We start from the raw sequence: 26,619 nt of genomic DNA on the forward strand, positions 1-26,619 counted from the left end.
TCACCCCCAAGACTTAGAACCCCTTAAAGACTTAGACCATGCATCCATTGCTATATCTCCAGCACCTGGGAAAGTTCCTGGAAATTACGTGTCCAAAATGTTGGAGAGATGGATGGGATGGGATGGGATAGGATGGATAGAGGAACAAACACTGCATGTGGTGGTTCTTTTAAGATTCCGAGGAGAAACATCTCCAAATCACTTCAAGCCCCGATCATACCACTGGTTACTGTACCTCCAGAATTTTTTATTCAAGATGACAGAGATCCCCTGGTACAGCGTGTAATGAGTTTTGGCATGAGTAAGTGTGCATTAAATCCTCCAAGCTGGTTCTCAAGCGAGCCTGGTTTCCACATTACGTCTCAGAGCCCTGCGCATGGGTGAGAAGCCCCTTGAATCCCTTTCACCCGCACTCATGTGAAGAGCCCTTTGAGTCTTACGGAAACAGAGCAGATGTTGCCAGGAGGGTCTGAGTCATCACGGCAGACGCGGAGCTGTGTGTGAACTGGGCCGCCTCCAGCGAGCCTGGTGAGGTGGACGAGGCACTCGGGGCCCTGGTAGGGAGAGGAACCAGGGAGCTTGCCAGTGATTGCAGTTTGCCTGGGCAGTGCTGTGGGGAGCTCCTTGCAAAATTTGGGGAGTTTAGACTGCCCAGGGCCTCGGGAAGGGCACTTGTCTCTTCCTCTATATACTTGGATCAGAGAGGGCTTTTAGGGGGTCCCCTGGTCCAGCTCTGCTTATGGAAGACAATGCCACCAACATTTGCCACAGCTGTGCCTCACTCTGAGCAAGCTCGGTGTTTGTAGGAGATTGAAGAGCTATGTGCAGGCTTTCTGCAGGGTGCTCTCCCATCATTGTCCCTCTGCTCCTCGTGGGAAAGGCAGAACGCTCTGGTCACCATTGCCCCGCCGTACAGTCCGTGGATGAAAAGCACAGCCGTTTGTGTTCAAGGCCTCGCTCTACCTATCGCTAGTCATAGCATTGGGCAAGCTGCTAACGTGTCTGAGCTGCAGTAAGTCCATTTTATCGCTTGCTTATGTGTGAATGATGAAATCACTAATTAAGTGAATTCGTTAAATGAAATAATTTAAAGCACTTAGCTCAGTACAGTAGTACCTACCACATGGTCAGCACTTAGTAAATGATAGTCACTGGTGTTAGTTTTATTTTCACTTATGAATAAACTGGAGCTCAGCTAGCCCAAGTAACCCACTCCAAGCTATTCAGTTGGACTTGAACCCATCCACAAAGTACTGCTGTTGCCTACTTCCCCAGGTGGTGGGAGGAGCACCGTGCAAAATACAGCAATGACCTTGGCATGTTTCCCGCCTCCTTATGGTTGTCTTGTTTTTAAAAGATGTCTTAGCCTCACAGAAGAGTTACTAAGATGAGTGCACCATTTAAAAAAAAACGCAGTCTACCCCCAGCTTGTCACAGCCAGGCCTGTTGCATAAAACAAAACAGACACCTGGAGGAAATTGCTTCCCGATTTGGGTGAGTCAAGCCTGTGAGCAGTCTCCAGGGGCACTTTTTACCTGCTGTATTTTGTTTCCTCAGAAGAGAAATTCTGTTTTCTTATTAAGAAGACAACTGTCAGGTGAAAAGGCTCAGAAGTCTGGGAGAGCGCTGTGTGGATCAGTGACATCCACGAAGCCCAAAATCATTTGATCTATCTGATACTGAGTGTCTGCACTCTTGGCAAAATCCAGATAAATGACTGTTCTTTTTCTTTCTGTTTCTGCACATTTGGCATAATACAATCACTGATAGTGAATAATAGTCCAATTCAGCTCTCAGTTTCCACATTGATTCCCCTGGAGAAATCTAGTAAGTTAGGTCTTCGGTTGGCTTCTGATTTTGATTGGCAGAAAAAATAATAGCAGAAAGATTACATTTTGCCAGCATCTTACATTTTGAAGAACAAAAACCATACTTAAATTATTGCTTAGTGTGTGACAGCCCCATTTTAAAAAAGAACTTCCTGGAGGGAAAAATTCCCTTTTTCCTCAGGGAAGGAGATAAAGGTTGGAGAATTTTGCTGTTGAGTCTCTGAAAACCATTGACAGAAGACTTGATGAAAATGCTGTGTCTTGTACCAAGAGAGGAGCACGGGCATTGAGAGTCCAGTTCATTGTATCCTCTGAAGGCAGGGCAGACTAGAGAGTGTGGGCATAAATTAAAGTTGGCTGGCCCTAATCTGTTTGAACGTGGGTAACCTGCTCAAGCCCCATGACTCAGTTTCCTCCTTGGTAAAATGGAATCATCATTACCTCCTTCACTGGATTTATCTTGCAAATGAAAAGTCAATACAATAAAAATGCTTTCTAGCCTTGGCTGGTGTGGCGCAGTTGGTTGAGTGCTGTCCTATGCGCCTAAAGATTATCAGTTTGATTCCCAGTCAGGGCACATGCCCAGGTTGCAAGTTCCATCCCTGGTCAGGGTGTGTGCGGGAGACAACCCATCTATGTCTGTCTGTCTCTCTCTCTCTCTCTCTCTCTCTCTCTCTCTCTCTCTCTCTCTCTTCCTTCTCCCTTTCTCTCTCTAAAATTCAATAAAAACTTATTTTTAAAAATGCTTTCTAGCACAGTGTCTGGCACAAAGCACAGGCTCCATATATGTTGGCTATTATTCTTATTAACATATAATTAACATTGTTATAGGTTTTTTTCCCTATAAAAATCTTATGTCACATAAAATCTTACATGTAAAGAGAGCTGCTCTGGTAGAAGTAATGCAGAGAACATATAAAAACAGATTGGCTGCGCTCCCCTTTTTCACAGTTGCTATGAACATTGCCTTCCCCAGCTCTGGCCCCTCCTTGGCTGTCCCTACGTATCTCCGTGAAACCCGGAACCCCCTACCCCCAGGGCTGTCATGGGTCCGTGGCCTCTCACTGTCCACACACTCTTGTTCAGAGCCCACCTGAACCATGGGCACATTTGTTTTTTATTTCTGTTCAGGGTCAGTGGGTAGAAAAATCAAAGAGAAAGGAAAGCTACCTTGGTGATACGAGTTCCTGGAACACTTGCCTTATCCTAAGCCCTCTTCTCCACGCTGAATGTCTCAGTCCTTCAGGCTGCTCCTTACTGAGAGTGATTAGGGTCATCCTCAGATTCTAGTTCTGGTCCTGGGCAAGCTACCATTTCTCAGTGTTGTAGGAAGACTGGAATTCTTAAATACCTGGGTATTGCACTTCAACAGGGACGACAGCTAGCACTCCAGCCACTAGATGCTCTGAATTGGTGGGTTGGAGAGTAGGACCAACAAAGCTACTTTATTTAACCAGCTCCAGAGTCCCAAGTTCAACAACAGATGTGACATTTACCAACTGCAAGACCCCAGAGAAGGCGTTACCTGCCTAAGGCTCTGTCCCTGTGTTGGGAAATGGGTGAGTTCATAGCAGATGTCTAAGAAGCCTTCCCAGGTCCAAAAGTCTGAAGATTTCGCCATTCTAGCTTGCACCTGAGCTGTGTACAGCTGTGTAAGATCTCACCTCCCTTGTTCCGAATGTGATTCTTCTATTAATACAGGCTAAGAACACATCAGTGCTTGTGGCTGCCATGTCCCAGGGCCACGTCACAGTGAGCCTAACTGTTGATAGAAGTCTCTTCTTTGGGCTTATCACGGTGCAGCCAGAATGCCTGCTTCCTATTTTCATGCAGTCATGGACTTTAGTGAAGAGCCTCCCACTAACCCTTTTGAAATAAAAGGGAGCAGATACACATTCAGGATGCTGAGTGCCCAGAGTGCATATCATGAAATCCTTTCACAGTCTATTAGATTGTAACTTCTCGGAGGGTAATGGGATGATCCTCTTCCTTCTCCCTTGTGTAGCTCTCCTGGTTGGTGGCTGTATCCTGTTGAATAGCTGTCTTCGCTGATTTGAGTTTTGTGCCCATTTTCCCCGCTAGGACCATGTTTACCAAATTGCATCCCATAATAGGCTAGTTCCTTAAGCTCTTCCATAAAATCAGTTCTATGGCAGTAAAAATACACGTAAGGAATCACACCATACCGTTGTCATCTTGCATTTTTCCGGTGTAAGCAGGCACAGTAAAGACTCTGAGAAGGCCTGCAGGCAAGGACAGTGTTTGACTACTACAGACCTATCGTTGGTTCCCTTCCAGACCACTGCAATAAGGCAATCATAATCCTTTTGATGGGTGGCGAGGGTATTACCTTCAATTCGGGGTGGAAGGGAAAGCAAAATCTGTGAAGCACAATAGAGAAAAGCACAATAAAACGAGGTATACCTCTATTCAGCCCTCTGTTTTCCAAATGTGTGTGACCCTAGAATCCCTTCTATTATTTGTGTTGTTCAGTGGAAAGCATTTTGGTTTGGAGGCTCCTATCTCGGAGTGGCAGTCCTTTGCCCCAGGAGAAAGCGGGAAGGTTGGGCTGGGATCTGAGAGGAGGGGCCTGCAGAATTCCTTAGCTCACTGTGTCTTAGAGGGCTGGATTGGCAATAGTGTACAACCACTGCACCCTGCCCAAGAGCTGTCAGCGTGGACAGTGACCTTCTGCAAAAATGAGCCCGGCCCCCTGAAAAGTGTTTATAATCTCTGAAATTTCATACACCCTTAAAAAAAAAAAAAAAAAAAAAAAAAAAAAAAAAAAAAAAAAAAGGAGAAGGTTTTGTGCAGCCAGTTTTGTACTTTTTCATAGCCATATATGGTCCAAGATAGAGAAATGGCTCGGCCAATTAGAACAAAAGCTTTCTCCTGAAACATGTTGCTTAGGATTTTGAACAAATAAGTTCAAAAGAGAGGAAGGAGGTGTTTCATGGGTGATCTGGCTTCAAGAAATGAAAGATAAAGAACAGGAACACTTTTTTTTTTTTTAAGTTATCTTCCTTGAAATGTCAGCAGTCAAATAATATCTCCTTATCCAGCTGAGAGGGAAGATTTAAAAAATATGTGTATGGCACTTTTTGAGGTACAGGGTGTGAGGGAGGGAGGGTGAGATTTTAAGAATGTATTCTCTCTTTAAGCTGCTATTACCAGGTGAAACATAAGCCCGGCTTTATACAAATGCTGCCAGCAAGTGGGGTTTGAAAATGTGCCTCGTGAAGCTGGAAGAAAGGTAGTAGAAGTTGTGTAGGAAAATGATACTTCCTTATTTTACGGCTCTTTAGTTACCAGTAGAGAAGCAAGTGACCTCATTACCCCTTGTTCACTTTGTTTTCTCCAACATAAGCTGCTGAAGTAAAAGGTAATACGTTACCTTGTCATGTATTAAAAAGAAATTTCACCGCCATTACCCCAGCTGTGGAGGGCCTCTTTCCCACTGCCTCCTGGGTGAGAAAGTCACCAGGACAGCAGGGAACTTCATGGTCATGCAGAAAGAGGCAGCTTCATTGTTATAATAACACACTTCTACAACCTGCCCATTGGTTTGGGTCACACCTGCACAGACACTGGAGTACTCGTACATGGAATTTGCAGTGACCCATGTAGCAAGATTTCCACCGTACATAGAAAAGAAAAAAAAAGATCATTGAAAGCATCACAAACATTACCAAGGTTTCTAGTCTTCTGAGTTCATTTAGCTTTAAAGAGAACAGCTGGCACAGTTAGCTAAGAGGGGGAAGCCAGGCACACCTGATTTTAATTTTGAACCATATGGAGGAGTCCAGTGTGAGTAATAGATTTTAGTTGTTTGATTGATTTTTTTTCCCCAACAACCTAATAGTGCATTAGCCATTCTTGTAAGTAAGCTGAGTGCAACTGCTAGCCACTGTGCAGGCCAGCAAGGGTCAGGGACCCCAGAGAAGCCCCATAGGGCCTGTGGCTCTTTAGATGAAAAGGGGTGGCTTCTGGTTTCCCAGAGGAAATGGCAGGGAAGGGAGACTGGGGGCTAAGGTTGGGTATAGGTGTGAGGTGATGAGGGGGGCACTGAGGCATCCCAGTCTGAGGAAAGAGCTTGACCAAAGAGTTAGTGACGGCCAAGTGAAGGAGGAAAAAGCCGAATGGTGTAATGTATGTGCCTACCAGGGTTTGTTAGAGGACCACTAGTCTGTTAAAGCAATTGTTTTTCAAGCTAGAATGAAATAGCACTGATAAGGTAATATTCAAACTTTACAATATCACATGATTCATTAACCATCTTTAAAAAGAATTAACCAGCATTTATTGAGCCCTTTGTGTATGCAAGGCCCATGCTAAGCGCTGGAAAAAAGTAGTGAACCCCTCAGCTGTGTAGGCCATGGTGGTCAGAATTCTGTTACCTGCAGCCAAACACAACTCTTTATTACTGTAATAAAATGTATCTATACTAATAAAAGCCTAGGTGACTCTCGCTCTTTGTGCAATGCCCTCATGTCATCACAAGTTGGCCGCCCCCACGTTGTCACAAGATGGCCACCACAAGATGGCTGCCCCAAGATGGCCATCAGGGGAGGGCAGTTGAGGGTGATCAAGCCAGGAGGCAGAAGCAATTAGGGTCAATCAGGCAGGCAGGCAAGTGGTTAGGAGCCAGCAGTCCCAGGTTGTGAGAGGGATGTCCAATAGCCAGTTTAGTCGGACATCCCCTGAGAGGTCCCAGATTAGAGAGGGTTTAGGCTAGGCTGAAGGACACCCCTGCCAGTGCACAAATTTTGTGCACAGGGCCTCTAGTCTCATATAATATTGTCCATGTTAGCCATTTAAAAACATAATGTTCTGGCCCTGGCCAGGTGGCTCAGTTGTTTGGAGCCTCATCTCATACACCAAAAGGTTGTGTGCAGGTTTGTTTCCCATCGGGGCACATATAAGAGGCAACCAATTGATGTTTCTCTCTCATATCAATGTTTCTTTCTCTAAGAATCATTAGAAACATTAAGTACATTCAAACTGTAGTACAACATTACACCATCTATCTCCCAAACTTTTTGGTCTTCCCCTGCTGAAACTCTGTACCCATTGAACAATAACTCTCCATTCCATCCTCCAGTCCCTGGCAATCACCATTCCACTTTCTGTCTCTCTGAATTTGACTACTTTAGGTAACTCTTATAAGTGGAATTACATAGTATTTGTCCTTTCATGTTTGGTCCATTTCAGTTTGCATGTCTTTGAAGTTCATCTATGTCATAGATTCTATGATATAGCATATGTCAGAATTTCCCTCCTTTGGAAGGCTGGATTAACATTCCATTGTATGAACATACCACATTTAGTTTGTCCATTCATTTATCCAAACAATATTTATTGTTTATCCATTGATGGACACTCGGGTTGCTTTTACCGGTTTGGCTATTGTGTGTAATGCTGCTGTGAACATAGGTGTGCAGATATCTGTTCAAGTCCCTGCTTTAACTTTTTTTAGGGTATTTACCCAAGATTGAAATTACTGGATCATAGTCTATGTTTAATTTTTTTTTTTTCAGGAGCTGCCATTGTGTTTTCCACAATGGCTGTGCCATCTTGCATTCCCACAATAACACTTATTTTCTGTTTTTGTTGTTTTAACGGCCATCCTAATGGGTATGAAGTGGTAGCTCATTGTGGTTTTGGTTTGCGTTCCCTGATCATTGACAATGTGAATATCATTCCATGTGCGTATTGGCTATTTGGATATTGTCTGTGGAAGAAAAGTCTATTCAAGTCCTTTGCCCATTTTTAATCAGTTTGTTGTGTTGTTGAGTTACAGGGGCTCTTGTTGTATTCTGGATTTCAATTCCTTATTATATATGTGGTTTGCAAGTATTTTCTCCTATATCATAGGTTGCCTTTTTATGCTGTTGATAGTGTCTTTTGATGCACAAATGTTTTCAATTTTTGGAAGTTTAACTTATCTATTTTTCTTTTGTTGCCTTTACTTTTGGAGTCATGTCCAAGAAACCATTGCCAAGTCCAGTGTCATGAAGCTTTTGTCCTCTGTTTTTTTCTAAGTGTTATACATTTAGCTCTTACATTTAAGTCTGTGATCCATTTTGAGTTATTTTTTATATGGTATAAAGTATTAATCCAACTTCAATTTTTTTCCTTGTGAATATCCAGTTTTCTCAGCATCACTTATTGAATATACTCTTCTTACCCCAGTGAATAGTCTTGAAAATCATTTGACCATATATACATAGGTTTATTTCTGGGCTCACTAATCTACTCCCTTGGTCTATATGTCTGTCTTTATGCCAAAATGACACAAACTTGATTATTGTAGTTTTGTAGTACGTTTGAAATCTGGACTTATGCAATCTTTAATTTTGTTCTTTTTCACGTTTGGTTATTTGGATTCACTTGAAATTCTTTATGAATTTTAGGATGGATTTTTCTATTTCTGCAAAAACAAACAAACAAACAACAAAAAACCACCATCATTGGGATTTTGACAGGGATTGAATTAACAACAACTTTAAAAAAAAAAAAAAAAGATTTGTTTGTATAAATCACTATCTTCGTTCTAACTTGGTTGTTCCAGGAGCTCATGGAATTGTAGACACAAGAAGATTCAGAGCATATGGACCCAGAGCCCAACTTCTCCTCACTCCATGCCCTCTCACTGTCGTGATTCTCATGCCTTCCTTCTCTCTCTTCCTCCCTCCAAGGGTTCTCCCCAAGAAGGAGTTAGAGAGAAGACTGTGTTGAAGCCCGTGCCCTTAATAGTAGACATTGGTCACAGCAGTTCTGAGAAAGCTTCTCCAGCCAGGCTCAGGGCATCCTGCAGCACCACTGAGTGGATCGAGGGAGGCTCTGTGGTCTGATGGCTCACAGGGTTGGGCAGAAATTGATTTAAGCAGCTCTTAAAAGAGTCTGCAGCCTGTGTGCCTGGAGTCCATATACTTAAAAATCACACACACACACACACACACACACACACACAACTGGTTTCAATTACCCTTGCCTAACACATTCAAATGCTCAAGATTGACACCTTAACAAATTATAGGAAATTGCAAACATTTTCCCAGGCCCAATTATCAAGCCTTTTCCTGAAGATTACAGGGAACACTTAGGCAGGGAAACTTCCTGGAGGCAGGTTAACAATCACAGTAGGGTGATGGGAGCTGAGATCCGCAGGCCTGGAGTACACTCCCTGAGTATCTGCTGGCATTGGGATCAGACCACCAACGTCTCCCTAACTCAGATCTAAACTAAGATGCTGGGGACAGAGGGACCTGGGGCCAATGTTGCTCCTCATGGAGAGAGAGGAAGACATCTATGATGGACAGTATTTTCATTTACAAAGTATTTTGGTTACTGTCAGGGAAGGTGAAGGCTGGTTGCCAGAAAAACCAAGCTGTTCCCCTCCCCAAAGGAGGATTCATGCTCTCCCTAAATCCTTAAAAAAAATAAAATAAAATAAAATAAAATAAAATAAAATAAAATAAAATAAAATAAAAGCCTTTCTTCAAAGGCATCCTGTCTGCAATATTTCAAATGAGACTTTTTCTTTTTGCTGCAATATTTCAAATGAGACTTTTTCTTCTTGTTTGCTTTGTCAGTTGGTGGTGGGTGGACCTTGTAAGCTGGTCTTTTCAAGCCAAGATGTGCAGTCTGCAGGGCACAGTCTGGTGCATTGGTGGGACATAAAGTCTGTCCGGGGCCCTGTGATCAGCACATATCAGAGTTCATTGTGCATCCTAAGAGGATGTCTTTATATTTTTCAATTTGACATATGGTATTTTTAGACTTATTGGGTGTGATGTAAACTATCATTCTTACTATGTTTAATAATCAAAAACTTGTGAAAGGCATTATTTTTAAAATTATCTTTGGCTAAGCAAAGCCCAGTCATGTTGCCCTACCTGGCTATTCTCAGCAAAATGTCATGCTTTAATATGTATAAAGTTCTAAAAGTAGCCATCTTAGAATAGTTTTGAGTCTCTCCTTTATTCGCGCCTTCTGATTTGATTTCTGTTTGGTTGATTACATCAGAAGATTTAATACAGCATAAATATTTCTTGTTTAATAGAAAAGTGCTCCCCAACTCTAGTCTTTCATAATCCTTCTATGTAATTTTTGCCAAATCTGTGAACTACTTGTATTTTTGTTTGTTTCCTATTTTCCTTAAATCAACTCAAATTTAATCTATATTTAACACTCATGAAACGGCAGCTTTATAGATAGCTGTTTAGCATGACAAACTCAAATCACCTCTTCTGTGTGGGTTTCCCAAACCCTCCAGGAAGAATTGGTGGATCTTGGTCCTTGGATCTTGCACAGCTCTTTATGTGATTGCTGTGTTCTGTTTTGAGGTCTGTTGCCCCATTGGACAGTGAGTTCAGCAGCTATATTTTATGCAACTCTGTATTTCCAGTGGCTGGTGTAAGTAGGTGGCCCGCCAAAATCCTTTTATGGGGAGGTGTGAACTGTCTCCTAGGAAAACACAAGAGTAGGGAGCAATTCCATGTGATGCAAGCCAGACAGTTCCTTCAGCTGGAGGGTCTCAGACAGTGTGGCGGAGGAGAAGGCTCTGAGCTGGGGTTTGAGAGACAAGCGGGAGGTTCTGGGAGCTGTCTCAGCAGGGCCTGAGAAGTGACTGTGAATGCCTGTCTTGCCTGCATTGTGTGAGCCCTTTCCCTCCACCGCGCACCTCTCCTGAGGGGGACGAGCATCTTCAGTTAGTCTGCACATTTCACATCTGTTTAACTCTGGGTCAGTCCTTAGCTAGATAGTTGTTGGTTAACTTCCAGATGGGTATGTTGTCCGGCCGGTGTGGCTCGTTTGGTTCAGCATTGCCTCATGCACTGAAAGGTCATTGGTCTGATTCCCGGTCAGGGCACATGCCCAGGTTTCAGGCCTGATCCTCACTAGATGGAGTGTAGGAGGCAGCCTATGGATGTTTTTCTTTTATCGATGTTTCTCTCCCCATCTCGCTCTCTTCCTCTCTAAAAATCAATAAAAACTTTTTTTTTAAATACCCAGAGATGCTAGGTAGGGGCATTTCTTATCAAAACCATTTTCAACAAGCTTTCCGAGTTCCGAGGAATGCGTGGGAGCAGAGACGGCCCAGTGATTCATGTGTGTATGGTCAGTGCGTGGCCAGTGGGGAATATGCCTAAAACTCCTTTGGGGAAAAGCGGTGTGTCTCTAGATATGACATCGTCGATCCTGTAAGACTGTTGCGACCCGCTCCCTAAGTCCCCTTCTCCCGAGCACTTATTTCCTAACAGATGATACAGTGGATTCAGGAGTGGCGATGACTGTTGTTTGTCCCTCCCGCTCCAGAGGGCAGGGATCTTTGTCATTGATGTATCCCAAGTGCCTAGAACCATGTCTGTATATACTAAGTTGCTCATTGGATGTGTGACAATTGATATAAATGAATATATTGAATGAATGAGTGAATGAATGAATGAATGCTCTGCCCTAGGTCTGAGCCCCCACCTACTAAAGGGAAGACAGCTGTCCTAAGAGAAATAGAATTGGGCATTGGAAGAGGATTAGGATTTCCTCCAGAGAGCTGGTCTCTGGGGTTACAGGCTGCCTCCTTTCCAGTGTCGGCTGGCTCAGGCCTCACCTCAGATGCCATAAACACACCTACACAATAGAAAAGGCAATGCCTGGAAAGCTCTCCCGTCCTTCACGTGGCTGTTGTTTACATGTTTTCTTCCTCAAAGGAGGTCACGGAGATATGGTCCTGCAGGAGCACTGTGTCAGGAGCCCTGGGCTCCCATCCCAGAGATGTTCGCTTCCAGCTGCATGAGTTAGGGCCTGTCATTAGCCCTCCCTGAGCCTCAGTTTTCTCGTCCCTAACATTGGGCAGTCATCCCCTCTGTACCTCATGTGCGCCTAACACTGTGCCCCAACCCCCCGAGGCCCCCTGGGAGCAGCGCCGGGCTGTGAGAGCTCGGGAGGCAGGCGGCGTGGGTGGGTGCCACGAGCCTGTCTCCGAGCCAGTCTCCGGCCTCCCCAGGAAGAGATCCAGCACCGCCCCGGGAGTTTTCTTAGGGAGGATTGTGCGGCTCCCCGCCCCCACCCCCCATCCCAACCCAAATCCCTAGTAAGTCAGGAAGATGTATGTGTTTTAAAACATTGGGAGGTCTGCTTTGGATCACCCTGGGCTGTGGCTTCCCTGAGCAGCTGAGAGCGAGGGAAGCCGTTCCCCTGCCCGGAGCTCCCCCCCCCAACCCACCCCACCCCCGCACCGCGCGTGTCCCACACAGGGGCTGCCTTCACTCCGCTTGGGCGGCCGTTGACTTTTAAATCATAAAGAGCCGCTCTGTACACAGTTTACTCTGTTGCTAGAAGGCAGCGGAAGATAGGTATTAGAGAGAGAGAAAAGAAGGAAAGAAAGAGCTGAAGAAGCAGCCGTTAATCCTGCCGGCTTCTGGGCACCGGAGCAGTTACGGATGACAAAGGCTAATTAGAAACATGAGGAGTTTAACCAAAAACACTTGTGACAATTGGAAGGACAGCTTCTCCGGTAGGAGAGTGTTTCACAGGGCGTTGTTCCGGGAGAAAGTGGCTGCCGCTCGGTAAGTCGTGTCACCCTGACTGCAAACAGGGACGTGCGTTCTGGGTCTGAAGTGCCGCATCCGTCTGCTCTGGGCACCGGGTGGGCGGGCGGGTGGGCGCACGCGGGTGCAGGTGGGCACGGGGCTCCGCCGCCACAGGCCTTCCTGCTGCCTTGGCTCTGACGGCGCCCTTGCTCGCAGCAGGACTGCATGATTCTGGCTGCTCCTGAGGAGGGCGCTACGGTGCTCACATCCGTGATATGGGCCGCCTTGGTGGTGAGCAGAGAACTCTGGCTGGGAACCTGCCCTTCCCAGAATAAATTCCAGTTCCAGTTTGGAAGTATGTTGAGGCTTTTCTGAGCAGAGTCCGGCCGGGGACATCCCCTCTGAGTGTGAAGGGAAAGCCTTGACTTTCAGATGACTCGTGACAATGAAGTCCCGTGCACGGTTTATACGCTAAGCTGAAAAGTCTTTCCTATGTTAAGTCTGGTCTGAATCGTGTTTGTAACTCTTTAAAAGTGCCAAACGGGGAAAACGGATCTGCTTTGATAGGACTTAGCAACTTCTGTGGGCAGTCATCCTTCTGTGAAGATAATACTTGGTTTCCTTCTTTTCCTCCCCCCCCCCCCAAAAAAAAAAATATATATATATTTTTATTGATTTTTCAGAGAAAGGAAGGGAAAAGGTGAGAGGAACATTGATGTGAGAGTAAAACATCAAGCTGCTGCCTCCTGCATGTCCCCTATGGGGCATGTGCCCTGACCTGGAATCCAACAGGCAGCCCTTTGATGTATAGGGCAGGAGGGTGCCTAACCAACTAGCCACACTGGCCAGGGCCTTTCCTTTCCTTTTTTTTTTTTTTTTTTTTTTTTTTTTTGCCTGTTCTGTTTTAATGTATCAGCTATATTGTTTTCTTAAAGTTGGGTTGGATAATGCTCAATTGTTTCCCATAACTGGGAACGGGTGCTGTGGGCTGAAGGATTCAAAGCAGTAGACCTTTCCTACATCCTTCCTACAACACCACAGTGTTCGTTGTTTTTTCCCATAAATATAAGTGTTAATTGTGCTCTGTGCGTGCACATTTGATGCTCAGATCGGCGTGCCTTTGCACAGCAAGTGTAGGATTGTGAGCTGTTCGTGATGGAGAGCAGGAGGAAGTTGAGGGAGGATTTTAAATTAACCTCAGGTAACGCACACACAGAGGCACTTGGGCTAGAAGTGATCGGCTGAGGAACCGTGGCCAACCCTCCTTCCCGTCAGTGAGACCCTAACTCAGCCTTCCTTCTCTCTCCATCTCTGCAGAGCCCGTGGCCAGCCCAGCCTCCTCCCAACCCGGGATGAGCGAAAGTGCACCTGCCTCTTTTGAGAGCGGCAGCAGCTCCACCCTTGCTAACTGCGGCGTCTCCTCGGCCATTCCCCAGCCCGGCACCGCCACCAAGCCCTGGCGCAGCAAGTCCATCAGCGTGAAGCACAGCGCCACGTCGTCCATGCTCTCGGTCAAGCAGCCTAGCCCTGAAGCCCCCAGGCCCAGCCCCGAAGCCTTGAAGCCGGCACCCAACACCCAGAAGTCCATGCTGGAAAAGCTGAAGCTCTTCAACAGTAAAGGGGGCTCCAAGGCAGGGGAGGGCCCTGGGTCTCGGGACACGAGCTGTGAGCGGCTGGAGGTTCTGTCCAGCGTCGAAGAGGGTGACGAGATGGAGGCCCCTGGCCGCACACCCTCCACGGCAGGCCCCGCATCCAGCAGCCCCAAGATCGCCCTCAAGGGCATCGCCCAGAGAACGTTCAGCCGGGCCCTGACCACCAAGAAGGGTTCCCCGAAAGGCAACGAGAAGGAGAAGGAGAAACAGCAGCGGGAGAAGGACAAGGAGAAGAGCAAGGACCTCGCCAAGAGAGCCTCCGTGACCGAGAGGCCGGACCTCAAAGAGGGGCCCAAAGAAGACCCCAGTGGGGCCGCCGCCACCGAGATGCCAAAAAAGTCCTCCAAGATTGCCAGCTTCATCCCCAAAGGGGGCAAGCTCAGCAGTGCCAAGAAGGAGGCCCCGGCCCCTTCCCTCAGCGGAATCCCAAAACCGGGGATGAAGAGCATGCCCGGGAAGTCCCCAAGTGCCCCTGCCCCTGCCAAGGACGGGGAGCGGAGCCGGGGTGGGAAGCCGAGCTCGGGGCTCCCCCAGCAGAAGCCCCAGCTGGACAGCAGACACTCCAGCTCCTCCTCCAGCCTGGCGTCCTCGGAGGGCAAAGGCCCCGGCGGGACCAGCCTGAACCACAGCATCAGCAGCCAGACCATCAGCGGTTCTGTCGGGACTACCCAGACCACAGGAAGCAACACCGTCAGTGTTCAGCTACCTCAGCCCCAGCAGCAGTACAGCCACCCCAACACTGCCACGGTGGCGCCGTTCCTGTACAGGTAGGAGCAGCCGCCCACCCCTCCTGGGCCACGGACAAGGGGCCTTTCTGGTGGCTTCTAGGTGATGGAGGGCAGGAACCAGTGCTGCCCTCTGGGAACACTTAAGTCAGTGGTCGGCAAACCGCAGCTCGCGAGCCACATGCCGCTCTTTGGCCCCTTGAGGGTGGCTCTTCCACAAAATACCACGGCCTGGGCGAGTCTATGTTGAAGAAGTGGCGTTAGAAGAAGTTTAAAAAATTTGGCTCTCAAGAGAAATTTCGATCGTTGTACTGTTGATATTTGGCTCTGTGGACTAATGAGTTCGCCGACCACTGGGTTAGGGCAACAGCTGAGATATCAGGGATCAGCTCTCTCAGAGGTAGAGGCAGTGCACTTGAGGGAGCAATGAATATACTGCAGGGCTTGGGGAGAGTCAGAGAAAGCTTGAGAGAGGAGGTCAAGTTTGAGCTGACCCGGGATGAGTAGAAGTGCACCAGGCCTGAGGGGCTGGGGAGTGGGGATGGAGGGGGCGTGGGGCATTTCAGAAGCAGCAACAGCACGAGCAGGTGTGTGAGGGGTGGTTTGGTGTCACTCCACAGGCTCCAAAATCAGCCCATCCTGAATGTACTTTAAAAATAAAAAACCCAGCCGAAACCGGTTTGGCTTAGTGGATAGAGTGTTGGCTTGCAGACTGAAGGGTCCCAGGTTCAATTCCGATCAAGAGCATGTACTTTGGTTGCAGGCACATCCCCAATGAGGAATGAGGGGTGTGCAGAAGGCAGCTGATCAATGTTTCTAACTCTCTATCCCTCTCCCTTCCTCTCTGTAAGGATATATTTTTGTTAATATATATATATATATATATATATTTTTATGAAAAACCCAGAAGCCACCCTGCTGAGTAGCTGAGGCTTCTTCTCACAGAGGGTTGGTCTTGGACGCCATTTCTCAGCACAGCACGCAGAGTAAGCAGTCTCCAGGCCCTGCTGTGTGCTGGGATGTCAGAGGAGAGAGCAGGAGGAGGGAGACGGGGAGCGGCGAGAGGGGCCAGTTCTAGAAGAAGTAAAGAACCCAGGGTGTGCTGAGGAGACAAGCCTGGGCGTTTGCATCTGACTGTCCTTCGGTCTGTCCCTCAGTCTCTGACTCTGATAGCAGCACATCCATTGGGACATGCATGGAGCCAGGTGCTGCTGCTCGCTCTGCTCTGTGTGGTTCTGGCCCCGTGAGAGCCTCTGGCTGTTCAGCTCCAACCACATGCTTTTGCAGAATGCAGGCACTGGCCGGGCACTACTTGGTGCATGTGGAGGAGTCCTCTCCAGTGGATGGAAGCTCCCCTAGCACTGATCCTAAGGAAGCCCCAGAGCTATGCTCACAGTAGTCAGCTTGACCCTAAGCTTTGGATGTGTTGTGTCCTTGGCCAGGCTGCACAGCTGAATGATAACTGATACCTCTACATAGCAAAAAGGGACTAAGGGTTGAATGATTGAATGCCATATAGGCTCTCATTTTATAGTTTCCACCCTAGGTACATATACATACACAGCTGCACACACACACTCATACGCCCATAGGTATGTGGAAGTACATCAACAGTCACATATAAGCACAGGTACACATTTGTATATAAAATGCCAGTGCACATATGCACACATGTGTGCTCATAGCTGTTCATAGGGCTTAGACTCGTGCCCATTCCCCTCTCTCCCTGCCTGAGCTGTGTCCTAGGAGATTGTTAGCACTCCTGCTAATAGCTGCTGGCAAGACTGACTGGAGTGGCTTCAGAGTAAAGCGAGCCGGGTCCAGCCAGTGAGACAATGTCAGGCCTGAAGGTCACGCCCGAACCTTTTAACTGGGAGCTAGTCATCTTTTTATTAAATCACGTCATCAGCTCCGCTAGCAGGCCAGAGAAGGGGGCCAAGGCTTAGATAACGACTCAGCGCTCGTCTGCACGCACAGCTTTCCATACAGTTGTTCTCTGAACAGTTTTCAAAATTAAAATATATGGCAGTCTTTGATCACCATCAGTCCCATTCCCCCCTTTTTGGGGGGTCTGGAATCATTTACAAGTTTATAAAAATATCTAACCTTTCTTTAAAATTTAAAGCTTCTTTTGTTTTGTTTTCTTTTTGTTAATCCTCACCTGAGGATGTTTTTCCCATTGGGTTTTAGAGAGAGTGGAAGGGAGGGAGAGATGGGGGAGGGGAGGAGAGAGAAAGAGGGAAAGAAATATCTATATGAGAGAGGCACATCGATTGGTTGTTCCCCACATGTGCCCGACTTGGGCCAGAGATCGAACCTGCAACCCAGACACATGCCCTTGGCTGGGAATCGAACCTTTTACCCTGCAGTGCATAGGCTGCTGCTCTAACCAATGAGCAACACTGGCCCAGGCAAACATTTCAAGCTTTTTTATGAGAGAATACACTCTTAATGGTAAAGAGCAAGCGTCTGGCAAGTAGGAGGAAGGAGAAAATTCCGTGTGTATCTGTCAGGCCTCATGTTAAGCTTCCCCAGGCTGATGTCCCTCTGCCCCTCGAGATGCCTTTGCTCTTTAGGTGAGGCAGGCAGAGGCTGGGAAGAAAAGCGCTGAGATGGAGCCGAGACCCCTGGCCTCTGTCCCTCCTGCAGCACCCTGTGTGGTCCCTGGACTGGCCGCAGGAACTGCCGCTGAGTGAGCACCAAGTGTCTGCAGAGACCCAGCTAAAAGCTCTTCATGCCTCGGCTCATTTCTTCATCCCCACGATTCTATGAGCTGCCTACCTTTTTTGAAATCCTCGTCCTATAGCTGAACAAGCGGAGGCTTAGAGGAATTAGATAACTTGCTCTCAGTCACAGAGCTATTAGTAGCCATGAGAGCTAGTGTTTAACGCCTCGGCTCAGTGAGAGGACGTTGCTGGCTGCTGCACTGTCTCTGCTCTGCGGGTCACTGCATCTCTGTGCCAGATTGTCTCCATCTCTAGAGTGAGAGACTCGATCAAAGAGGTTTTTAAAATGGTGCAGACTTCCTTTATGCGTTAAATCGCTCTCTCCAGTTGATGGCTTCCCCCAAATCCTCTCCATGTTAGTGATTTTTCCAGGGGATGAAAGGAAGATAAATCATTTTAGGAATCACTCAGAATGAATTTGATTTATCAGTGTAGAAGCAACAGTGAGTGCCTGTTTTCACTTTTATGTGGTTCCACATGTGGTTTTTGTAGCAGCCAGGAGAGGTCGCCGTTGTTCCCATTATGCAGATGCAGGCCCAGAGGTTCAGAGGTGAAGTGACTTACTCTGAAGTGCATGGCTATCGAGTTACGGACTCCAGACCTGAAGCCAGCTGCAGGGTCAGGCCCCAAGGGTGATGTTCCTCCCACTGCCCAGCACCGTGCTAGAACGTTTCTCATTCATTCATTCAATGCATTTATCCTGCCTTGAGTGCCTGCTCAGCGTGTGAAGTTAACAGGCGGTGTTCTTATGGGCACATGTCCAAGAGCCAGCCTTTGCCTGCAGAGCGCTCCATCGAGTTGAGGAACGATTTATTAATTACATCAGAGTGTAACAAGCAGGCAAATAAGGAGTGTTGTGGACATGCACACAGGGTGGCGTGAGCAGCTGGCTGCTGGCTAAGCCAGGCAGGACTTCCAGCTCAGGATGACTCGGGGCTGCGTCTTAGAGGCAGATCAGGAGCAAATTAAAGAAGAAAGAGGAGCGGAGCCTTGAGGCAGCGCTCACAGAAACTACAGAAACAACACCGCCAAGGGCACGGCACGATCTGGGCATGGAGAGGAGCCACGTGTGGGTGGGGCAGAGGGCAGGCCTGGGTGTACAGGGCAGGAGTGGCAGGAGATGGGGCTGGCAGTGAAAGAGGGCACCTTCCGTGATGCAGGGCACCTTCTACCATAATAAGGAGGGCAGACCTTATTCTGTGGGAAATGGGAAGCCATGGAAAGCCTTTGATCAGAGGATGATGTGGTCACATCAGAATCACAGAGAACAGGCGAAATGGTGTGGGGCGAGGACCAGGCCTAGGGACAGTCTAGGATAGAGCCCATCTCCTGCTTGGGCCCCAAAGGTAGTATAAAAAAACGGGATTCTCAGGATGAGCCAAGCTGTGGAGAGGGGAACTCCACGTCTCTAGATGAGCAGCCACCACATAGCACCGGCAGGTGGAGCGCATTCAATCCAGAGCTGCTTATTTTTACTGGGAAGGCAGAATTCCAGCCATTTCTTGTGAAGTCTCCCAATTTTTAAATGCAGAAATGAATTCAAAAGCTTTACAATAGTGTGTGTTCTAACAAGAATAAAATCTGTGGGTTGGTTTCTACACCTGGCTGCCACATACAGCCCCCCCGGCTGGAGGCAGCGTACCTGTATACAAAGCCTTCGTGGGGCCAAGGCAAACGTGAGGAGAGCTGGGACTCTGGCCAGCGGATGGAGAGGAACACTGGGAATATGAAATCTCACTAATGGTAGAGATGACCAGAAATGGGAACCGGTGGCTCCAGGCCAAAGGGAGGAAGACTAGATAGATGACTTGAGGGTTATCAGCACATTCCCCACCTTTAAGACAATTCTCATTCTTGGCAAATGCTTTCTTCATGGAAGGTGAAGTCTGGTTGTGAAGTAGCTCAGGATGCTGATGAATTAGCAATGTGACACCTGGGGTTATGCATCTGAGTGCCGCTATCTATTTGCATGCCCTCAATGAACAGGGGTAGTCAGGACCAGAGCACATTGCATGAAGCAGTTGCCTCAATCCAGCTTGACACATAAGGGCCTGGGGAGGGTTTGGGGAAGTACACATTTCAGTCAAATGTTGAAAGAATGATCAGTGAGACCTTTCATGTCAGAAAATCTGAGCTGTGACACCTGAAGGGCAAACACACCTGCTTGGCATCAAGTCCTGAGAGCCCATGCCAGGAGGAGAAGGGTGGGGTGAGGAAGGGGGCTGCCAGGGGAGTCATCCGATGCTTGACTTGCTGGTGTGGCTGGTGATGTGGAAGTCACTGTTTGGCGTTGACTAAATGGTCCAAACCACCCGGTACTCTCGCCAGCGTTTTTCCTGCCAGACCTGGCGCCCTGATGGGGACACAGAGGAGCATTCCCCAGTGCAGGAGAGCAGACCCTCCATTTGGGCGATGAATATTTCATCTCTTCCAGTTTGGTGGCTCTCTCTGTTTCTAGGACATTGCTCCACATGCGCCAATGAATTATTTAGCGTCAGTCTGCTGGTCTGCTCCATTCTGAAGCTTCTTGCTGAAGGAGGGGCTGGGGTTTGAGGGGGCGGGGGTGCTGTGGAAAGACTGCAGTGGTCCAGGCGTGGGAGTTACTGCTCATGACAAGCATCTCTGCTTTGGTTTGTGTGTGAAGGTCCCAGACTGACACCGAAGGGAATGTCACTGCCGAGTCCAGCTCCGCGGGGGTGAGCATGGAGCCCAGCCACTTCTCCAAGAGCGGACAGCCTGCCCTGGAAGAACTCACTGGTGAGTGTGGAGCCCCAGAAACTCTGTCCCTGGGCCATGTAGACTCCTGTGGAGCCACCTGCTGGGAGGGCATGAACCCAGCATGATTCGAAGTTGGTTTTCTGTGGCATTGATTGATGAGCTAAACAAATTTGTTATTTTTCTTATTATTTTTCTTCTTCTTTCCTGTTCTTTCTCTCACACAATCTATTCCCTCCTCCCCAGAACTGTACATAAGTCTCTCACCTGTTGGCAAATCATCTTTTAAGATACATCCCATTTCATGCGTGTGGGGGCACTGGGCTGCTCTGACACTGAACTTTGAAACACCTTGTTTACTTTTAAAATCTCTTTCCAACAAAAGTTGGGACTCAAAATACTGCCTTTTTTTTTCTTTCCTGTATGGAAACACCAATTGAACATTGTTCTCAGCATCCTCTATTAACTGGAAAGATTACAGTATGCTGCTTTTACCAAAACAAAACAAAAAAATTATTATTTAACTACCAGTATAGTCCAGACCATGATGACTAAGGGGGCATTCTATAAAGACATAGAATCCACAGTTGTCATGCAGTTAATTCCATTCATAAATATTAATGCTACACTGTCAGCCTTCATTTAAGGAGAAAAGTTAGCATCTGAGTTAGAATGCCTGCTGCAATGAATTCTGGATGGCCACCTCTGTCTCTCTTACCCACCCCCGGCTCTGTGTCCTGGGTTCCAGCAACTTCTAACCAGGGAAGTGAGTGGTAAGCACTTTTAGCAGTGGCTGTGTTATTCTTCTCTCTTACCACTTTCAGACTTGGGCTGGAAATTGAGTCTGAGTTTGAAATCCAGTTATTGGATGCACTAACCACATCATTTAAATAGCCACTCCAGGGGCGGCATTGGTCTATAGCCCATATGACCAAATCTTACCCATCACACCATTAGCTTCGAGGATTAATTTCCGGGAATCATCTGAATGATTGAACTATTTCCTTTTGTTTTGCCGGCTGGGCACAGCAATGGGCAGAGAGTTCTTCAGCCATTTGTGAGTGATCCATCTCCCAATCGCTTAGGGCCCCACATGTGGGATGGATTCTGCTTGCTTTTCTCCAGGGTTTGTAGCTCCCTTGCACGCATAGGCGGGCACAGATAGCCCAGGAAAGGGACCAAGGAAAGGGTGTGGAGCTCAGATGCCTGCTCAGATCTCCACACACATCCCAGCTCGTGTTCTTACGTGTGCACATCAAGAGAGCGAGGCCAGGCTTTAGATCCCAGCGTGGATCAGATGTGTGTCCTGAGGAGCCACATGGATGCGTGTCAGGCATGCAGTTCAGCAAAAGTCACATTTGAAAAAGGAGCCACCAGAGAACATTCCACATAACACATTCTGAAGCGTGTGATCCAATAGCAGCCTGTGATCACTAGCTTTTCTCCTTCTGCCCATGGCTCCGCTGCCATGGGACTGGGAAACCAGTGAGAGCTCAGAGATCCTGAGTGCTGTGGGCTGCTTTGGGGAACAGCCCCGAGCAGCCAGGCCTGAGCAAGCCCTCTAACTCATTAAGTTAAAAGGTGTTGGTGGCCAATGAACATTTCTTCATGGGGTGACTTGTCTTTACATTCCAGCAGTAGGACTCCTCGCGTGTGTGACTACGGGGTGAATCATTCTGTGGAGACGCTGCATGGTGGCAACAGGATTGAATGTAACTTCTCCATAACTGATCCCTTGAAACGAAAACGAATGGTGTGTTTATTTAGGAATGGACTTTTATGAGGCTATTTGATCAGTTGCTTAGTTCTTCCCCATGCTTGTGCAAATAGATGGATTTTCCCGTGGTGCTTTGTCATGTATAATACAAGGCATTACAGTTAAGACCGCATCTTGGATTATAGAGTTTGGAGGAACCACACACTCCTGTTTGTTTACTGTGCAGCCTGTGAATCCCTTCTGTCCCTCACTGATGACTCTTTCAGATTCTGCTTGGGTATTTCCTGTGATGGGAAGATTATTCCTTCATAAAGCAGCCTTTCCATATTTTGTGGCTTTAGTGGGCAACAGAGTTCTTTATTCTTACATTTCTAATCCCTGGATAGGATCCAGCTTCCTGAAGCCCACAGACAGTGTCGATCTTTGCCATCATGTAGCAGCTTGTCCCTTAAGCTTTCCTCTTCCAAGTAAGAATCCCAGGTTCCTTCCACGTTCAGCACCCTCACCCAGCACCTCTAAAAACAGCTCTATTGGGTCAGAAGGTGTGGTGTTCTCTCCATCATGGCCAATGACTTGAGGGAGGGCTGCCCTTGGCTGATGCGAAAGGCACAGGTAGATGTGGAATAGCTTAATTTTTATGATCTTTGTACGTGAGCTGAAAGGATCCTGCTCTCTACACTAGAGCATGGCTACCAGGTATATTATTACTTTGTTTGGTGTGAGAGCTGGGGATAGTCTTACACTCAGGCATCTTCCAAGGAGGCAGAATTGACAGTTCAGAACATGACCCCTAAGCAGAGCAAGGGGTTACTAGTTTGCATTTCTGTGTCGCCCTTGGAATCTGGTGTGTATAGGGCTGTGCGGGAAGCGCACATTTCCCAGCAGGACCCCCAGACCCTCCAAGAGGGAACCAGGACAATCGAATCTAACGAGCCCTCATTTTGTACCAGGCATATCTTATATGTCATCTCATATGATCCCCCGCCTACCCTTTGAAAGGAAGGATTTTATCCCCATTTCACAGATGTCCTTTGGAGAGAATAAGTGACTTGTCCAAGATCAAGTGGCAGATCTGCAGCCAGGCCATGATTCAGACCTTTATCCCTCAGAATGCAACTTCCCAAGCTCTTTCCCTGCACTGGCCAAATATCTTTTGGACAATAAATATTTCTTGGGCATTGATAGATATGTGTGGGGGCTCCCGAACGCAAAGAGGAGATGCCATCCCATCTCAAATTTCTTTGAATTTCTGAAGGGGAGTTGACACAAGCAACCATGTCATTAACAGGGACATGGCTCAGTAAAATAATTATTAGACATTGTGTGTGTGATTAAGCTAATTAGTGAAGGTCATTAGTTTCATAGTAAACGTTGGCTGCAGGGCCTAGTGCTTTCCATAGGATCTTACCTCTGTTGGCAGCCTCACTTAGATGAAATGTGGCCATACCGGCAGCAGCAGATGTTTCGTTATGGCCCAGGAGATCGATGCAATTACATTCCTCCAGCGCCATTCCATCACTGCTTTCATTCAAAAACACATACCTACAGAGATGGATTTTAAAGAATTGGGTGGGAAGTACAAGTCTGACCACTATTCAGATTGTGGGGAGAATGCCTTCCAAATTTCTCTTGGTTAAAAAGAGGGAGAAAATTGAAAACACTTGCATATCCAAGGATAGAGTTTGCTATAACAAATTTCCTCCATAAAATCACATAACTATTATTTAATCCATTCCCCAGCCTCCGGGCACCACTGTGCAGAGAACAACCAAGGAGTTTGTTGTCTATCTCAGAAAGGTTAATCCTATGATGTTTCTTAGCTGTCTGTTGTCCTACTAAGGACAACTGCTGAAAGTCCTACTTAGTGTCTGATGTAAATTCCACTTGCTGCTGTCCGTGTAGACCATGTTCTCAATGGAAATTTCTTTTTAAAATGTTGCTTCACACTTGCAATGGTCACAGGTGTTTAAAGACCCTTGATTGTGGCTTTTCCGTCTTCTCAGTGGCTCCTGAGTTTCTCTGAGGGAAAGATGTTTGATCCCTCTCATTGTTATGTGGTCATTCCCCTCCTCTTCTTCCCTTTGAAAGTCCAAACAAAACACAACAGCCAGAGCGCCAAAGCAAAGCCGCTCACTGTGAGAGAGACATGGCTTCTGCCTTGTGTGGCCTGCGTCTCCTGGGACATCCATGCCACCCTGTCCTCTCCGGGCCACATATTTTGTAGAAAATCATGCCCAGAGAACAGAAGTCCCTTGTCTCCCAAAGCGGGGCCCTGAGTCTTCCTGGTGGCTCCCTGCTCTGCAGCACCAATGGGCATGGCCAAGAGTTGAAGCTGGTGGGGATCCATGCCCCAGGATCCCCAGCCCTGTGCCATTTAGTCTTCACAGTGGTCCTCCGAAGTCAGTTCCGTCACTGTCCTCACTTTAGGATGGTGGCACTGGAAGGATGGAGAGAGTCAGCACCTTCCCCATGATACCACAGCCGGTGAGTAGAGGAGCCAGAATTTAAGACGACATAATAAAGAAAAGGCAAACCTCTCTCAGTAGACATGTTTATGCTGAATAAGTACAGATCGTTTAGCCACTCCAAGTTCCTTTGTCACGTAGGGCCGGTAGACAGCAGTGTGTGTCACCAATGGATGAGAAAACACCCACTTTCTCACGGGCAGAAAATGCTCCTGGGAATTGGACCTCAAGTGTGCATGTCTGTATGGATTCAGTGTAACAGTATATTTACATCTCAGACTAGTTTCTATGCTTCACCCATGAGCTAGACATTACTTATTTTAGGAAGGATTTAGAGGGAGAAGAAGCACTTTTCTCCTTGGATTTAACACTCTCCTTTGGGTATGGGTGCATTCATCCATCCATTCATTCATTTATTCATTCTCAAATCCTCTGAAGCATCCGTGGTGAGCCAGGCCCTGAGCGTGGACCACAGTTACATCATGGACACAATTACTGCTCCTATGAAGTTCACCATCTACTGGGAATTAAAGTAGTCCTAACCCTTGTCTTTCCAGGGGAAGACCCCGAGGCTCGGCGACTGCGGACAGTGAAGAACATTGCTGATCTGCGGCAGAATTTGGAGGAGACCATGTCCAGTTTGCGGGGAACTCAGGTTACACACAGGTATCTGAAATGTGAATTAACTTTACTGAACTAGCTGTTAACTTGACGGTCACATGGCTTCTCCTGTGTTTGTTCCTGCCACTGAGTTGACTAATAATGGAATAAATAACGTTGATTGCCAAATGTGCTGGAATTTACAAAGAATGCCATGCAGCGGGCGGAAGAGAAGCGTAAGTAGCAAGAATTAGTACGGACAGATTCCCCGCAAAGGAGGAGGCTGCTAAATCCATTCAACCAGCTCCATCTAAATTCCACTTTGCGTGCATTTTCCACAACTACGCTGTGCTGTCGAAACGAGCAGGTGAACTGTATTTGACCTGAGCGATAAAGTGAATAACTCGAATTCCTGTCCCGTCTTCTGATAGTCATTACTCTGTAATGCTGTTAGTCATGCGCGCCTAGAAGACATGTAAGGTCATCTTTATAAAAATGCATGGTTGTGTTTGAACAGTGGTTTCGTTGGATGGAGTCTAGCATTACCTTGGAAACATATATCAGGTAGCTTTTCCTGCTGAACAAGAAGCTGAAAAGGATGCAACTCTAGGACACCCTCAGAGATTTTGGCAGAGAGGAGATTTACTGCCTCTGTCTGGCTTTGGTAATCAAGGCCAAGTCCTAGGTACCTCTCCCTTCCCCCCACCCCTCATCTCCCAGGCTCCCCTTGGCTTCTCATCTTCAATCGCTTTGATAAATGTATTAGCAAGGAGATGGCAGGGCTTCCCCACTGCCCGCTGTTTTGGCAGATCGAGGATCCCATCTTAAGTAAGAACAGGGCCCAAACCCTGGCCTACGGAAGGTGAGGCCGCTTGCAGGATCGGAGGGAAACAAAAGCAGCAGAGGCACCAAACAACTTGATTCTTCCAGAGGAGAGTGATCTTGGCGTTAATGAGAGGCCCCTGAAGCTTTTAGCTTTCTGATGGCACGGAGCCGCGCATTGGACCCTGGGGCTCTGTGATTATATATAAAACGCCCCTATTTCTGCCATAATCACTGAAATGGACCAACTGTGGCTTCCTTGGCTTGTACTGGAATGATAATGACAGAAGGAACAGCTCGGTGGTTTCTCCTCCTCGCTCTGCACAGTGGGAGACCCCATGCAGCTCTGAGGAGGTGCCCTGCCTGCCTTGATTGTGTCGGGGCTGAAGCACAGGGGACTGCAAAAAAAGTCTTCCCGGTGCCAGGGACCCAGGCACTTTGGTTTATCCCCCAAGTGATGTGACCTCAAGCCTTGGCATTGAACCACTGTTTCCAGCCTATGCCCCAGGTTTAGTTGTCATTTGGGGCAAAATGTAGAAGCCAACGTGTGGGGGAAATGAACCTGAGAGAGTGAGAAGGTCAAGGCTGCCCCTGCCTGCTCAGTCAGGAGGGGCTGAGGGAAGGAAGTGTGGTGTCAGGAGCTGCACAGGGGACAGGTGCACCCTGCCCTGGGAAAGTGGAGGGGGGGCTGTGAGGCAGCATCCCAGGTGGCGACCTCTGTGCCCGTGTTACTGGGGCAGCATTTTTCATGTCCCTTCCTGGGTTAGAAAGACGAGCCCGGTAGCTAAGGTCATGGCATCAAGGTCACGGTCATGAGTGACTTGTGCTGTGTT

General features: G+C 47.5%; 1 protein-coding gene across 6 annotated transcripts in view; it reads left to right on the top strand.

Annotated features, from left to right (window-relative positions):
• Positions 1–26,619, top strand: part of NAV2 (neuron navigator 2) — a 354,139-nt gene that overhangs the window by 191,985 nt on the left and 135,535 nt on the right. For all 6 annotated transcript variants that reach the window (XR_014796009.1, XM_084895481.1, XM_084895482.1 and 3 more), the window contains 3 exons: positions 13,682–14,783; positions 20,112–20,224; positions 24,922–25,030. Coding sequence is in view for 5 of the 6 variants with exons in the window: in XM_084895481.1 (XP_084751607.1) it covers positions 13,682–14,783; positions 20,112–20,224; positions 24,922–25,030 (1,324 nt within the window). In the remaining variant the exon portion in view is untranslated. The remainder of the gene's footprint in view (positions 1–13,681; positions 14,784–20,111; positions 20,225–24,921; positions 25,031–26,619) is intronic.

This window comes from Pipistrellus hanaki, assembly GCF_964339955.1.
Source record: "Pipistrellus hanaki genome assembly, chromosome: 9".
Taxonomy (NCBI): Eukaryota; Metazoa; Chordata; class Mammalia; order Chiroptera; family Vespertilionidae; genus Pipistrellus; species Pipistrellus hanaki.